General features: G+C 40.7%; 1 protein-coding gene across 3 annotated transcripts in view; it reads left to right on the top strand.

The window, feature by feature from the left end:
• The window catches only part of VEPH1 (ventricular zone expressed PH domain containing 1), a 213,475-nt gene that overhangs the window by 133,023 nt on the left and 62,886 nt on the right, over positions 1-17,566 (top strand). For all 3 annotated transcript variants that reach the window (XM_027772379.1, XM_006149776.3, XM_006149777.3), the window contains one exon: positions 1,002-1,399. In XM_027772379.1, coding sequence (XP_027628180.1) covers positions 1,002-1,399 — 398 coding nt within the window. The remainder of the gene's footprint in view (positions 1-1,001; positions 1,400-17,566) is intronic.

Genomic DNA, 17,566 nt, shown 5'->3' with positions numbered 1-17,566 from the left:
TACACACACACACACACACACACACACACACACATATATATATATATATATTTTACCTATAGCCACCCAAAGTTCTGTCTTTCACAAGTGAAATATCCACAGTGCTTACATTATCCAGAGAAGCTCACTATTTTAAATGGAGACTACACCTAGAAAAGAAACTCATGGCTTATTTTTTTTAAATAATTACTTATTTGGGACCAGCAGTTGGCATAATGGCTATATCGCTGGACTCCCATGTAGTCGAATGTGGTTCAAGACCTGGACCTGGTGGCTTAAACTCATACTAGGTGCGTGTGCGTATGAGCCCAAAATACTGAGAGGAGAATGGAGAAGGGATTGCATCATGGCTAACCTGCGCCCAGGGGTTGATTTCTTGCTTTCTGTCTCTCTGTCTCTCTCTGTGTTTCTTGCGAGTGCACACGCCCTGTCGCAAATAATCTCTCAAAAAAATAATTACTTATTTAACTTTATGATTATTATTTTAAATCTGTTACAGGGCACGTGCACTCACCAGAGAGAGACAAAAAGAAAGAGAGAGGTAAAGGACGAAAGCAAGTCACCAGGTCTAGGATTCAAATTGCAGTTGGCCATGTGGAAAACTAGTGCCTCAACTACCACACCACCTGCTGGTCCCTTACGGCTTATTTTTTAAATACCTTTTTAATATAGATATGTCAGTATTAAAAATGGCTCTCAATAATTTCTCTTGATTTCTGATTTAAAAATTCAGAGGCTAAAGTAGAAAAAGAATAAAAACATGTACGTCTACCATTTTACAGCCAGTTTGGTCATGAAATTGATTTTAAAATCTTTGTTTTTAGAAAAGGTAACCTAAATTTTCAAAGACTTGGTTTATATCATATGGTGATAGTTTATGTTTTATCAAGTCTATTAATAGTGTCCCATTCCAGAGGAAGTAACTTTTTGTTCCAATATTTCTTTTCTTTGTTAATGAATGCAAACTCAACATTTTAAACTTTTCCTTTGTTGTATTGTAGATCCAAAAGTTTGGCTCTAAACACTGTGCTCACAAAGGGTGTGAGTTCGGATGATGGGGACCATGTCGAGAGGGGAGCTCTCCCGGCCAGCCTCTCTCTCTCAGGAATAGACCCACTGGGTCAAGAAAGTGATGAGTTGCCCTTTAAGATGGACACTGACAGATCACAGCTGGGAAATGCTTCAGTTTCACACCCAAATATTATACATCTAGAATCAGAGAATTCGCCAGAAACTGTTAGAGTGAACTTCCAGGAAGAAACTCCAGAGACAACCTCAAGTCCCATAGAATACCAAGATGAGCTCTACTTGTACTTAAAGGAGAACCTCAGTAAAGTGAAAGCATATGCCATGGAAATTGGGAAGAAGATTCCTGTCCCAGATCAGTGCACCATCGAAGGTAAGTGCTCTGAACTTTTCAAATCTGAGAAAGCTCAGGAGTTCCTGCACACAAACAAACACAAAAACCTTAAATCACTTAAATTGCCATAGCCTTTTCTGCATCTGGTGTAAAACAGATCACTTTGAAATCAACTTACTTTTTAATTTTTTTTTTTTTTTAAAAAAGGGCGCTCGTCTTGCTGACTCCCATTTGAATCTTCTTAAATACGCCTAAGTCTCATTTTTTCATAAAAATGATTTTCATAAGCCTCAAGATACATTACTTCTTGGGACCAGCAGTTAGCATAATAGCTATGTCGCTGGACTCCCACGTAGTCGATCGCGGTTCGCGTCCCGGACCTGGTCCGGTGGCTTAAAACTCATGCTAGGCGTGTGTGCTTGCGTGCCCAAGATCCCCAGAGGAGAATAGAAAAGAAGGGATTGCGGTGTGGCCATCCCCCCTGGGGAGGTGATTTCTCGCTTTCTGTCTCTCTGTCTCTCTCTCTCTGTCTGGCGCGTGTATGCGCCCTATAGCAAAAATATAAATAAATAAATAAAATAAAAAAGATACATTACTTCTGGTTTCCTGTCCCCAATGTGCAGGGAAACCTGAAAAGAGGTCTGTGTCCCTGAGGCAGGCTCTAGGGAGGGGTCCAGCCTGAGCCATTTTCCATTCACACAATCACGCAAGGAAGCCATGAAGGCCACTGGGTAAAGCTACAACGCGTCAGACACTGCAGAAGAACTATGGAGTCAGCTATCAGTCAGTCAGACTCGACCTCTGACCTCGTGGAGATTAGCTTATAGAAAGAAAAGGGCAAAATTTAGCAAGGAGGAATGTGGGAGGTCAGGAGCTAGTGAGAGTGTGAGCTAGTCAGAAAATAAAGGGCAAAGTAAAAGAAAGGGAGGCTGGGGTGGGTAGGCCGTCCCTCAGGCTCACGATTGAAGGGGACACCAAAGGCTCCGAAAATTTGAGGCAGCGAAGGGCTTGGTAACAGCATCTGGGTATCAGAGCCTGAGATAAGAGGAGAAATTAGTACCATCAACCCTGTCTACAGTTACAATTTTGATTTTTCGTTCATCCCAGATATTTTGCAGGAATTTTAATGTTCTTAAATCTTATTTATCTTGGTTGCTAGGCGCATTTTCACGTTCTGTGCCCTAGTTTGGCTCTAGGGAAGGTGATGGGTTTGAAACACGGTCCTAAGATGCCATGATGCTATGGACAGCCCACCGTCTCTACTAGTGGGTTGAACAGATTTGGCTGGCTCCAAGGCACTGTCAGGCTCATAAGATGTTTCCTACCACAAAGCTTAGGGAGCAGCCATGTTCTTCCCCTGAGATTGCTGTCAGGGTCCTAGCGCTCTGTAGAGCAGGACATGTCATCTTGTCACAGGCTACAGCCTTCCCAGAAAAAGTGGACATCCCAGGCTCCAGGAAGAAACACAGCCAGAGGTTAGTGAATCCAAGCCTCATTCTCCCACCCACAGACTGTCAGGTTTAGGTACTAGGAGGGCCCTGCTTTCCAGACTCTACTGTCAACCCTCTTCCAACTTCAAATCAGAGGAAAGAAAGTATTCTTAAAAATGGGTCAAGTATTGGTAATGACTAATATTGCGATTTACATTGTCTGTGCAGAATCTGACACTTTCAAAGGTATTTACAATGATCTGATAAGCCTTCTTAAAATTCTTTTTAAAATGGTGACAAAAGTAATAGCACTGGGACCAGCAGTTAACGTAATGGCTATGTCGCTGGACTTCCAAGTAGTTGACTGTGGTTCGAGTCCCAGACCCAGTGGCTTAAACTCACACCGGGCACATGTGCGTGTGTGCCCAAGATCCTGAGAGGAGAATGGAGGAGAAGGGATTGCGGTGTGGCCATCCCCCCTGGAGGTTGATTTCTCCCTTTCTGTCTGTCTCTCTCTGTCTTTCTGGTGAGCGCATGTGTCCTATAGCAAAAACCTCTCCAAAAACAAACAAAAAAATGTAATAGCACTTATATGCAAATATAAGTTTTAGAGACATAACCCAAAATTCATTAATTAATTAAAGCTCATGCATTGTGAGCATTTTGCAACTGTCCATTTCATTAATCTATGTATCTACTGCACAGGTTGGAAAATTTAATGTGTGAGAGATTAAACATATTTTCTGGTTTAATAGAGGGAGTCTATAGTAAAAGATGAAGTTAGACACATTCCTATCTACTAAAAGAACTTTATCTTTTTTTTAAAATAATTATTTATTTTACTCAATTCCATTTGTTATTATTATTTTAATTTGACCAGAGAGAGACAGAGAGAAAGGGAGAGCAAGAAAGCAAGCCACCAGGTCCAGGACTCAAATTGTGGTCGGCCATGTTAACCTTACTATCCTTAACCACCACACCACCTGCTGGCTCTGAGTTTTATCTTTTTAGGTTTGGCTTAAAGCATTAAAGGTTTACTATACCAAGAGTTTTGGTCTTATAGAAATTTAGGAAAATGTCCCGCAGTCATTTCAATCATCTAGTTGTCAAATATAATATTTCTTATTGAATTGAATGATTTGGGAGTTTAAATTATCTCAACAGGTAACTGGGTAACTTGGGGTCTTTTCCAAAATAATGAATGAATTCATTATCTTTTATATCTTTTTTTAAAAAGAATGATTTATTTAATTTTATTTATTATTATTATTATTATTATTTTAATTTGCTATAGAACACATGTGTTCCCCTTAGGGAGACACAGAGAGAGAGAGAGAGAGAGAGAGAGAGAAAACAAGTCCTTGACCTCAAACCAGTCAGCCATGTAGGAGTCCAGCCTACGTGAACTTAGCTACCATGCCACCTGCTGGCCCTGAATCCATTATCTTGATTTGAAAAAGTATTTTTTTTCCTAATACCAATGTGTCCAATCAGGAAATGACCTAGAACCGTGTATTTTTTTCAGATTGGTAGTGTGGAATTCATCTATACTTTTGTCATTTCCTGGGAAATTCCTGCACAGAGATATGTCAGGGACCAACATTTTATATAGGCTTCTTCCTGTTCCAAATTGTACACCTGTAACTCACTGCTAATATGCACATCCACTGAGAACCACCTCAGGCTGATTGCAGAGGACACATTTTATTACTTCAGACATGGTGTAACTCATTCAGCAAAAACCAGCAATCATCTAGCTGACATAATTTTTGTTGTTGTCATGAGATCCTTTCCCTAAAAACTTATTAAAGAAATTGGCCCAGCAGGTAGCATGGTAGTTAAAATCCTGGATTCCCACATGGCTGACTGAGGTTCAAGTCCTGAACCCCATGGCTTGAAAATCATGCTGGGTGTGTATGCTTGTATGCTCAAAACCCTGAGAGGAGAGTGGAGGAGAAGGGATCGTAGCATGGCCATCCCCCTGGGAGATGAGTTTTCACTTTGGGTCTCTCTGTCTCTTTCTGTCTTTCTCCAGTGAATACATATCTGCTGTGGCAAAAACCTAAACAAACAAACAAACAAACAAAACACTTTTGAAGGAAGGTTTAGGCTTAGAAATTGTGTCATGTTTAACATGGTGGTATAAAAGAAACACATTTGTTCTTTCTTAGTCAATTTTGCGAAGTAATCAGGAGACAGAGAGAAAAGGCAGAAAAACCACTTCAACTTTCCAAGCTAAAGGCATCAATAGGCAGCAGAAAGTAACAGCGCTAAGAATAACTTTGGGCTGTTGTTACCGCTGTTTCTTGAAAGCATGGACAAAACAACCCTTTAAAGAAATTCTTTTGGTATTAGGTTGGTTCAAATGAAAAAAACTGATATGCTACTGTTTTGACCTACAAACACATCCATTTCATATGGTTCAATCTAATACTTCAGTAATAAATGATGTTGAAAGAAGAGGAACCTCCCTAGTCACCTTCCAGCAGAATCCAGTATAAGGGGAATCAAGGTCACAAATAGCATTCTTAACCCCCAGTCAGTCATTTATGGCTGCGTGATATTGATCACCCTGGGGACAGGCAATGGAATATAAGTGGATCAGGGCAAATCTATCATCGTGTCTGGAAAAAAAAAATGAAAAACCTCACGTCTTGTTGAAGTTGGTTTGGCAGTATAATTTGAGTTTGAAAGAACCTGTTATTCTCAGGTCAGCAATTCGCTTCTGAGTTTTGTAGGCCACTGGTGTTCGTGCCGGTTGACCAACCACTGAATGTTACCTGTTTATAAGCAACGCAATGACCTAATATCACTGCCTGATTATGTTTACATACAAGATGGGAAGAACTGAGTTCATCTGCCAAAGGACGTTTTAAACATCGTAATTATTGGTATTCATTTATGTAAGCAAAATGATTAGAGGTTAAACGCGCACACATGTACAACTGAAATAAATTCTTGAAAAGCTGGTCTATTATTGAAGTTCTATAAAGAGTTATATAAAGGCTTACAAAAGCCCATCAATGTTACTTTGGTTTGCTTTGAAGTATTTTCTGATCAGGTGAAAATATATCCCATCTGTAGAGCACATCAGCAAGAATGATTTGCAGAAAGCTAGTTCATAAGCTAGTAATGTAGTCCTTCTCTAATAAACCCACATCAGTAGATTTTTCTTAAAATGAAATTCATTGTAAATATCAAGAAGCACCTTTCCATGAGTAATTACCAAGGGGCTTCAAAAAGTTCGTGGAACTTTTTTTTTTTTTTTTTTTTTTTACAGAAAAGTATACATGGATTTCAAATTTGTTTGCACCAATTTTTTTTTTAATTTTTAATTTCGAAACATTTTTGCTATAGGGTGCATGTGCTCACCAGAAAGATAGAGAGAGACAGGAAAATGGAAAGAGAGAAATCACCCTCCAGGGGGTTGGCCATGCCACAATCTCTTCTCCATTCTCCTCTTGGGATCTTGGGCACGCACGCACATACGCCCCCCAACGTGAGTTTAAGCCACCAGGTCCGGGACTCAAACCACAGTCGAGTACATGGGAGTCCAGTGACATAGCCATTAAGCCAACTGCTGGTTCCATCATTTGCATCAATTTTTAAAGCACATGCCTACAAAAAAATTTTCCCTATTGAAAATTTGTATGCAGTCAAGTTCAATCTCAGTGTTGGGCTGACCGTAGAGGCAGAGCCAAAACTAGCCCTTACGTCCTCTCGTTCAGTTGGAGTCATCTGGAGGATGATGTCAGTCCTCATTCACTTAATGGTTTTTGAGGGAGGTTTCTATTTTTTAGTAGATACTTTAATCATGGAGTTAGAATCATTTCTCCATGAGCTGACGTTGTAAAATTTGGAGGCAAAGAATCCTGAACGTTTTTTTATACAATTTGAAAGTGGCATAGAAGTTAAGGGGTTGGATCCCACATGGTCAGCTTTGTGATTCAAATCCAGGACCTGGTACCTTGAGAATCACATCAGGTGTGTGTGTCCCAAAAATCCTGAGAGGAGAGTGAAAAAGACGAGATTATGGCATGGCCATCTTCCCCGGGGATTGATTTCTCACTACCCCACTCCCTTCCAGTGATCACATGCACCCTATAGCAAAAATTAAAAAATAAAAAAGGAAAAGGAAAAACAGAAAATAGGAAGATGTCACAAATTCCCTGGAGCTTATTATATTGAGATGACCCCTGCCTGAAGTACAGTGAATAGGGAAAAATTTTCTAGAGAATTTTTCTTAGTGCTTTAGAACTTTTTTTGGATCACCTTCCCCTCTAGCTTTCATTTCTCCAATGAGTGGATTTTAGTTCAAAGAGGCAGAAGTAACACCCTCTGGTTTAGTCTTTGCCTTCTCCCACCACCCGTATCATGGCTTTAGTCCTTTGCAATGACCCACAAGAGATATCCAAATGATATGACTAAAGGAAGATCTATGAATCCTTTTGAAAAGATCCTCTGCAGACCCCTCTGATAAGTTAACATCCAATACTGCCCTTGTACATCCCAGCCAAGAGCAGGTGCGAGGCTAAGGCACAACCCACTGGTAAGGATGTGACACACTTAAATCCACAATGACACATTGCAAACTTCCAGTGCAGGACATTAGGTAACTTTATTTGCCATTAACTATATTTTCTAAATCTCCTTTTTAACATGAAAAAATATAAGAAGTTTGGGGGTTTTGACCATTCAAATACATAGGAAATGGAAGAAAACTATATTTTATAATGCTGTTAGACAAAAGGAGAGTGTTGCTTGTCTGTATCTTAGACATAATTACCTGATATTTATCCACAGATCAGGTGAATACTTGCCCAGCTAGGAAACAGCACAAAGTAAAATCGGTGAAGGCATATACACTCTTGGGCCATTTTCAGTGGCGATCCAGGAGGAATTATCTGCCTATAAATTACATGAATCATCATAACCTTGAAATGAGGTTTCCTCAATGTAGTATTTACTTTGGGTATGTCTTTAACAGACCTTGCTAACAAATAAAAAGAAACCAAAGTAAATACATTAAATGAATGGAAAGACAAAGGAACATATTTCCATATATCTTACCCTAAAGGTAGCCATATTAAAAGAAAAAGAGGTCCACTCTGTGGCATTGTGGTTAAGGCAGCCGCATCCCCCATAGCCAACCATGTTGCTAAAATTTCAGACCCCAGGGACCAGCAGTTGGTGTAATGGCTATGTCACTGGACTCCCCCATAGTCGACCACAGTTCGAGTCCTGGACCCAGTGGCTTAAACTCACACCGGGCGTGCCCAAGATCCCAAGAGGAGACTGGAGGAGAAGGGATTGCGGCATGGTCATTCCCCCTGGGAGGTGATTTCTCACTTCCTGACTCTCTGTCTATCTCTTTCTGGTGAACTCATACGCCCTATAGCAAAAACTTCTCAAAAAAAATTTTTTTTCAGACTCCATGTATTAAAAAATTCACCAAGTGTATAACGTGGTATCCAAAAGCTCAAAAGGAGAGAAAAATGAAGAAGGGATTATGGCATGGCCATCCCCCATGGTGGGTGCTTTTCTCACTTTCTCTCTCTCTCTCTCTGGCAAGTATGTACACCCCCTGGCAAATTTTAAAAAATAATAAATCACAAGTAGAAGGAGGAGGAAGAAGAGCAGAAGTAGTTTGCTGTGTTTAATAACTTGTGTTTAAAATAGCAGGCTATAGGGTAATATACTCATATCTACAGTCATACTTCAACCCCTTTTAGGGAAGCTCATACCTGGTGATTGTCAGTCATCCTCGCTGTTTTTGGGGAGCTGTCTTTACTCCAGAGGATTCAATGATCTCCAAAACGATCCTGAGCCACCAATGGTTCCCAGCAGAAAAGTGCCTCCTAATACAGTTTGCCCCAACCAGATTTCAGTAAAGTGAATGTTATTTTTCATTTACTTCTATTATGAAACTGGCAGTCTATGCCCTGTAGCGAAACAAAATGGTCCCTGGATTTTATCAACTCCCATTTTATCAGCTCCCAACAGAGTAAACAGAGCAGAGCCACATTTTTTTTTTTTTTTAGCTCTGCGGGTGATGAAGAGTTAATTACCAGGAAACCGAAAAGAGATTACATGGCCAAGTAAAGGGTTTTGATAAAACAGAGGAAAGGGTGGTGTGGGGAGAAGGGTAGATGATTTTCTCATTTGTTCCACAACCACCATCAGATTTCAGATGATAGAGTATTTTTAAATGCTTTTCCAAAACCACAGGCAATTAAGTACTTGGCAATCAGGAATCAGTTAATGACAGCTTGGCAGGCATTTATTTGTGTTGGGTCCATATTGGGATAGGTGGGTGCTGGCCCACAGAGGAGTCTGCCTGAAGCTGACAGAGCACCCTCTCATGCTGGCAGCCCACTCGGAGTAAGCAGAGAAGAGCTCAGGAAACTCCAATTTCCACATTTTTGCCTTGTCCACCTCATGGACTGGTGAAAAATTATAAAATGCATTTTTCCCTTTTTTTTTAATAAAATATCAAATTTTAAAAATAAATTGTTTTATGAAAATAATCACTTCTCAGATGAAATAGTTGATCAATTATTCTACTGCCATTCAAATGTTATGCTAAAATATGAAAGTCACAAATACAGGAAATGTAATGCCATCATAGAAATTTTTCAAGTATTGGGACCAGCAGATGGTGTAATGGTTACCTCACTGGACTCCCGCACAGTCGACCACAGTTCGAGTCCCACACCTGGCAGCTTAAAACTCACACTGAGTGCATGCGAGTGCATGGCCAAAATCCCAAAGGAGGAGGATTGTATCTCCACACCCTGGGCGGGTGGGGAGAAGATGTGGTTTCTCACTTTTTGTCTCTCTGTCTGTCTCTGTCTCTCTGGCAACACATGTACACTATCACAAAAATTTCTCTCAAAAGAAAGAAATTCTTTGAGTATGATTTTATTTCTCACATGAAACCCTCTAATTTATTAATGTAAGCAAAAACTACTTTTTACAGATGATTACTTAAATTTAGGATTTTAAGCATTAAACTGGAAAGTAACATCTTACCTGCATGGCTGGGGACAATGACAGTGACTGTGTCTCCCCAACAAGATTCCCAAGGCCTCAAAGCTCAAGGATCTCATCTTCTGTTTCTCTAGAATTTGTGCATGCAGCTCCTGGAGTTGGGCTGAGCAGGGTGAGACTCAACCTGCCATCCTTAGGGCTCCCTGCCCCCATTAAACTGAGAACTCAGGGGTGACTACAAGATCCTATTTTATATTTTGTGCATGTGCTTACTAGACCTGTTTGGGGACAACAGAGGCTGTTGTGCTCATTTATGCCTTCCTTCACTCAGTAACCAACACTTACGGAGAAGCTGGTGTGTCCCAAGTACTGTGCTGTAGGCAAGGAACACAACTCTCCACAAGATACTAATGGCCTCTGCTTTCATGGGACTTGCCTTGTGGAGTAAGTCATGAGTCAAATAACCACAGTATCCAAATGCATAATTACAGAGTGAGGTAAGTTATCTAGAAGACAGGACCACAGTAGGGCCAGCTGGTGGCATGGTGGTTAAGGCAGCTGGCTCCCACATGGCCAACTGCACTGTTCAAATCCTAGACCCAGAGGCTAGAGGGACAGAACGAGCACAAGTACATGAGTGCCCAAAGATCCTGAGAGGAGAATGGAAGAGAAGGGACTGTGGCGTAGCCATCCTCTCTTGGGGGCGCTTACTCACTTTCCCTCTCCCCCCTCTGTTGAGTGTGTGTACCCTGTAACAACGGCAACAACAAAGAAAGAAAGGAACACGGTTCTGTGAGAGCTTGTCACTTGGAATCTGACCTTAACTGGTGTATCGAGGAGACTTCCCTGAGGAAAGGACTCCTGAGAAGAAACACGAAGGCCAAATGGAGGTCTGAGGATGGGGCAGAGCCATCTGTCAGAGAGTAGAGCCTGGGAGAGGTCCTGTGGCGAGGAAGAGCACAGGCCACTCTAGGGACTGACGCCTGGTCCTCAGGGAAAACTAAAGTGAAGTGGAAGGGGACTGTGATTCAGGGTAGGCAGGGTCAAATCCCAGAAGATCTGATGGGCCACTTCTATCCTTGGAGGAAAATCAGATTTGCAAAGATCCCCCTAACAGCAATGTGGAGAACAGTCTGTGTAGGGACGTAGAGAGATTCCCTAAACGATTTGTTTTGTATTAAACTAATTACCATATTCAACGCATTCTAGCACCTACCTAGGAGATGGTGAGGCCACAATCCCTTCTTCCCTATTTCTTCTTTTGGGATTCTGGGCACACATGCATGTGCACTGAACATGTTTTTCAAGTCCAAAACTCAACCAAGTAGTCGGCCCATGAAATCTAGCTGCCTTCACCACCACGCCACCAGCTGGCCCTGTTCTGCCTCTTTATCCTGATGAATCGTTCTGGATTCACCCACTCATTCTACAGATATTTCTAAGTGCCTACCACATTCCAGCACCATTCTAGAAACTTGAGAAACATTGGTGAGCAAAATGGGCAAATATCCTTGCTTTCATTGTTCTGAGAAAAGACATAAGTTAAATAATGGAAATGATAAGCGAGTATATGGGATATTGGAAAGTTGTGATTGATATGATAAAAGAAAAAATAGAGCCAGCTAAGATGTGCCAAAACAAAGAGAAGGATTTACATAGATGTGAGTACATGTATGTATGAGTTTGGGAGGGAGAGAGAACATTCTAGAAGGACACCCATAGAACTACTACCACTGGTTTTCTCTGAAAATCAGATTGGGCATGCAGGTGGCAAAGAAGGAGAGAGAAAAGGGGGAACTCGCACATTTTAATGTGTACATTCCTGCAAGGTTTGGAATTTTTTAGCAAGACTAATTGGCTTCAGTACTAAAGATGCTGGTAACTTGGACCCAGAAAACAACTCCAGACTCTTCAACAGGTTACTTTACCCAGAACGGGCTGCCACTTCCTCCCTGTTATCGCAAGAGTATGCTATGGGGTTATGAGTTTTCAAGCTGTGCTCCCTAAAGATCTCTAGATCACCCCATCCCTCCCATCTCATTCCCTGCAAACACAACAGCTCTGATTTGGCTGGTTTTAATGCATTGGCCTTCCTGACAGATGTTTAAGCAAAGAATTTCACAGCTTCAGGAAACTTAAAAAACACTGGGTTGGATAACTTGGTTCTTTGTGCTCTACATGCAATTAATTCTAAATTTCTTATGGCAGAGCTGGCAAAATATGAAACCAGTGGTTCAGCTAAGGTTTTCATCAGCCTCTGATAGTTTTATTGTTAATTTTGCTTTATCTCAGCTATGAAGTATTTTTTAAAACCTCTTTTATATTAACTTTTGTCATTTTTTCAATACTATACTTGAAATAAAATAGGCCATTTTGTTCAAGACATTCAAAGCTTGTCTCACCATTTGCTTGAACTGATTAATTAGTACGCATCAAACAGCAAATAACCACTCATGACCAGCAAGTTAATTCACCGTGCCCATCCTTGTTTCTATTCTCATTGTTTTGTTTGCCTTGTTCAATGGAAACTAATCTTATTTCAAACAATACATAAAGCAGCCTGAAAAACAAACTAAGAAGAGATAATTACTCCGTGTAAGGGGAAAAATAAGCATAGGGAAATAAAATGAATCCAGTAGTTGAGTTTCATTTTTGCTTTTGTTTTCAGAAATTTCTCTCTGTAAGTTTTCACGGTTGGTAAACGTGGTTTGCAAATTTACTTGTGAGCACACTAGTCATGATAAAGAGGGGAAAAATATCAGAAGTCTGCAATGTCTACAAGTAAAAGCATATTGGGGGGGTGGGATGTTAAGAGCAAGCTGTTTACTTATTTGACTGATAAATGTTGTACTGATTGAAATCAATTCATCAGAAAAGGTGTTTATATTATGTAACAAATATTTAACCATTAAACATGACAATAGAGCAATGGTTCTGAACCAGAGGTACTTTCCCCCACCCATCCACCCCCAGTTCTGTAATGTCTGAGATGTTTTTGATTGTCATGAATTAGAAGGGAGTGCTACTGGCATCTAGTGGGTGGAGCCCAGGGATGCTGCTAATTATTTTGTAATGCACACAACAGCCCTGTCCCCCTCCCCCAAAACAAACCAGCCAGTCCAAAGTCTCAACAGTGGTTGAGAAACGCTACAACAAACCCTTGTTTCTCAAAGTATGGTCCATGGACCAACAGCATGTACTTGTTAAAACTTGAGATTCTTGGGGCCAGCAGATGGCATAGTGGTTATATCACTAGACTCACATGGCCGACCATGGTTTAAGTCTGGACCCAGTGACAAAACTCTCACCTAGTTGTGAGCACACGCATGTGTGTTCATGCCCAAGATCCCAGAAGGAGAAGGGATTGTGGCATGGCCATCCCTCCTGGGGAGTGATTTCTCACTATTCTTCTCACTGTATCTGTCTCTATCCGGTGAAAACACGCACCCTAAGGCCAAAAGGAACCTGAAAAACAAAACAAAAAAGACTCTCAAAAAAAAAATGTTTAAAAAGAAGAAAAAGAAGACCTGATATTTTCACACCAACCTAGACCTATTGAATCAGCATCTATAGTTTAACAAGATCTCCCAGGTGATTCACATGCACATTAAAATTTGAGAAGCACTGCAACTCAGGAATGATACCCTCCAGTGGATTTTAGCAATAGAAGAATTTCTTTCTTACAATAAATTAGAGATTTAATTAATTGACTCTGCATTTAATGATCACTTCTTAATTGAGGACATGAGGTTTCTTCTCGAGGATATTTTTAAATAATTATTTAATTTTATTTATCATTATTATTATTTTCTTAATTTTATTTTAATTTGCTGTAGGACATGTGCACTCACCAGAGAGAAACACACCCACAGAGAAAGAGAGAGGAGAAAAGTGAGAAGGCAAGCCACCAAGCCTGGGACTCAAACCATGGTCAGCCATATGGGAGTCCAGACCCTTAACCACCACACAACCGGTAGCCCCTTCTTGAGGACTCTTAAGGATACCAGGTTTAGTCATCTGGATTGTTCATGGTGCTGAAGTTGTGATCCTTGTCATTCTCTGGTTCTTGTCATAGATTTGGGGTTTTAAGAATAGATGAAATAGGTTTGGAAGCCAGGAAATTGGGCTGCCCATTCATGATTGACTAACTTCCTATCACACTCCTTGGTATATGTTTGAATATGTGTTGTGTGTCCTTCTGACTTTTTTTTTTTTTTGGAGAGGTTTTTCGCTATAGGGCGCGTGCACTCGCCAGACAGACAGAGAGAGACATAGAGACAGAAAACAAGAAATCACCCCCCCAGGGGGGATGGTCACGCCACAATTCCTTCTCCTCCATTCTCCTCTCAGGATCTTGGGCACGCACGCACATACACGCACCTGGCATGAGTTTTAAGCCACCAGGTCCGGGACGCGAACCGCGGTCGACTACGTGGGAGTCCAGTGACATAGCCATTACACTAACTGCTGGTTCCCTCCTTCTGACTTTTGATATCAGCATTTACTTGCTCATGGAAGATAGTTATAAAGGCCTCCAAATGCCTTGGCCTCAAATATGTCTTCAATGATGTTTAGTCAGGTTGTGTAAATGAATTAGAAACATATGGATTACATTTTATTTAAAATTTGCAAAAAATTAAAATGAAGTAAAAATGTGTTGGAAGCAATATATGCTCTACTAAACCCGAAACATGGAAAAATGGGTTGAAACTAGTATGTATATATGAATTTCTTTATCATTGATATTTACTGATTAATCTAATTGGCCCTCTTTCATTTTAGTAGGAAATGATGTTAAATGTACTTTGGACTATCTTTTCTTTACTGAATTTGCATTATTTTTTTCTAAGTTTTTTTAATGAACCTTGAATATACTTAGATAAAATCTAATTTTCCAGTAAATGAACAGTTAAGACTATTCCTATATTCCTCTGTAGTGTCAGAAAAGTTGTGATACGTTTTTGCATAGAAAAATACTCAAGACTTTTCCAACAGCCCAATATTATATCTTTCTACCGCATTTTTATTTTGCAGTCATACCAGTTTAAAACAGTTACAGTACAGGTTTTTTTTTACTTGATTGTTTACTTATTTGTTTTTTTAACAGTACTATAGACAGTAGAGACTCCTATAAAACAGTCAAGACATGCGCAGATACCCTTTGCATTCTTTTTTTTAAAAAGAATTATTTATTTAATTTTATTTATTCATTCATTTATTTTAATTTGACCAGAGAGAGACACACAGAGAGAGAGGGGGAAAGCAAGAAAGCAAGCCACCAGGTCCAGGACTCAAACCGTGGTCAGTCTTGTGGGAGTGTCCAGCGCCTTAACCACCATGCCACCTGCTGGTCCCCACCCTTTGCATTCTTATAATATGGAACTATGACCTCTCAGTGATTCAGATGTTAAATATACATTGAACACTTAAGATATCTGTATTGTTTCTAAAAATTTTGTCATGTTTAACTTTACCTTCTCTGAATTATTGTGTATTTTAAATTTATGTGCAAAAGCAAGAAGAATTGTTCTATCTTGGGAACCAGCAGTTAGCGTAATGGCTATGTCGCTGGATTCCCACGTAGTCGACCGCGGTTCGTGTCCCGGACCCGGTGGCTTAAAAAAAAAAAAAACTCACGCCGGGCGCGTGTGTGTGCGTGCCCAAGATCCCGAGAGGAGAATGGAGGAGAAGGGATTGCGGCGTGACCATCCCCCCTGGGGGGTGATTTCTCGCTTTCTGTCTCTATGTCTCTCTCTGTCTGTCTGGCGAGCGCACGCGCCCTACAGTGAAAATCTCTCTCTCAAAAAAAAAAATTGTTCTATCTTTTTTTTTTATTCATTCATTTATTTCATTTTTTTTATTTTGACCAGAGAGGGACAGAGCAAGAGAGGAGAGAGTGGGAAAGTGAGAGAGCAGGCCTCCAGGTCTAGGACTTGAACTGTGGTCAGCCATGTGGGAGTCCAGCATCCTTAACCACCACGCCACCTGCTGGCCCCAAGAATTGTTCTATCTTCTTAAAGTAATTTAGTAAGCCATATAAATAAAAGGGTTTAACTGAAAATTTAAAGCACTAAAATATTAAAACAATAGCATATTACCATCCTTGTTTGGTTGAAGTATCATCTGTGAATTTGTTTAATGTAAATTGTGATGCCCTAATGGCACCATATGTTCAACTTAAAAACTGTTTTTGTCAAACACTTGAGACTTAAATTCCCAATGCTTCTAGTCAAGCATCACTATTTTTAACTTTTGAACTCAAACATATTTTTAAGGAAATGTAATCCATGTGTTCCCAATTTATTGTCACTTTATCCATCAAGATATGGCTTTGTAACTCTTCTGATCCCTATGAGGTGTTTCATTGATAATAGAACTCTCATCAAGAAACAACCTTTCAGGTGTTAGGAAGAGACCTCATACAGATTGTCATAATGATGACCCTACTGACTTCTGAAGCAAAATTCATCTTTTTCTGGTTTTGGCCACACTCCTTTCCTTCCATCCCAAACATGGCAAAAAATAAAATAAAAATACTCCTTGCCTATGTGGGCAAAGCTCATTCAAGTGCTTTAGTAAGCCATTCTATTCATTTATCTTAGGCAAGATTGGCTTGGAATGCCTGCGCTCAAACAATGAGGAGGGTTAGGTACTGTGAATGAGTTAAAAATCCACAAAGAATTACCCTTCTATCTTTTAATCCAAATTCTACACTCTCGACCAACACCACCTTCTTGGACAGAAACCTGCAAGAATTTCTATTAGAAAAGCGTTCCTTTGTGTTTCCAACCTTTGCCACTTGGGGCTGACATTATTCAGAGAAATGAGTGTCCAGAGACCTGGGGGAGTGAAATGGGGAGTGGGGAGCTGGGTCATCCTCAGCGAGTGGCTATATTACAAGGACAGCTAGAGCCCTCAGCCACCTTTGCCCTGCTCATTCAGTGCAGGACCAAACACTCGACCACACAAGCTCAGGAGGAGAAGCAGGGTCACCACCTTTAGTGACCAGCTGACCAGGGCAGAGAAATACATGCAGCACTGAATCCAGCCAAGGCCAGCACCTGCTGACCACGGAGGCCTTCCCACGTCATAAGTCAGTACCTTCATAGATAAATGGCTTTACCCAGACACATTTTTGTCCCCTACAAACGGACTTCCTGAAGCCTTCCACTAGCAAGAAAGACAGGGAAGGGGGCCAAACTCATCCTTTAACCAGGAACCCAATCGTGCGATAACCAGTCTGTTCACTAGGTAACCGCATCACCTCTTAAAGGTCCCACCTCGCAATGCTGTTGCATTGAGAATTCATTTTCCAACACATGAACTTTGGGGGCCACATTCAAACCACACAACATGCTTATCCCCACTATTGACCAAATCCCACTTACACGATAATAAAGGGATTAAAAGGAATAATCTTAGGGGAATGAAGGAGAAGACAGCAGACAAAGAATGTAAATAAAATACTTGGCACGGGAAAGCAGATGCAAGAGTGTTCCCTGGCTTAGCACTAAACAGCACCTGGGTAATAACTCTTGTCTGAGGTCTTCCAGCGAGGGCTGGAGGGGCAGCAAACTGCTCCTCGGAAAAGCTGGGTCCTAACCTCGAGGATGCAGTCCCTTTCTGAACCGCCACATTTAGCTCTTTTGTAAAATTTGAAGCAATTGGATGACTCTAACTATAAACATGTTGGGATGCAGAGGGTTTTTGGAATGAGAACAGTGCCAAAAGTAGCTAGCAGCTTAATACCAAATGCTTTGATTGCTATCAGGCTATTCTGAAACTC

This window comes from Tupaia chinensis, unplaced genomic scaffold, assembly GCF_000334495.1.
Source record: "Tupaia chinensis unplaced genomic scaffold, TupChi_1.0 Scaffold000272_1, whole genome shotgun sequence".
In the NCBI taxonomy this organism is placed as follows: domain Eukaryota; kingdom Metazoa; phylum Chordata; class Mammalia; order Scandentia; family Tupaiidae; genus Tupaia; species Tupaia belangeri.
This window is presented reverse-complemented; position numbering and strand designations above follow the sequence as displayed.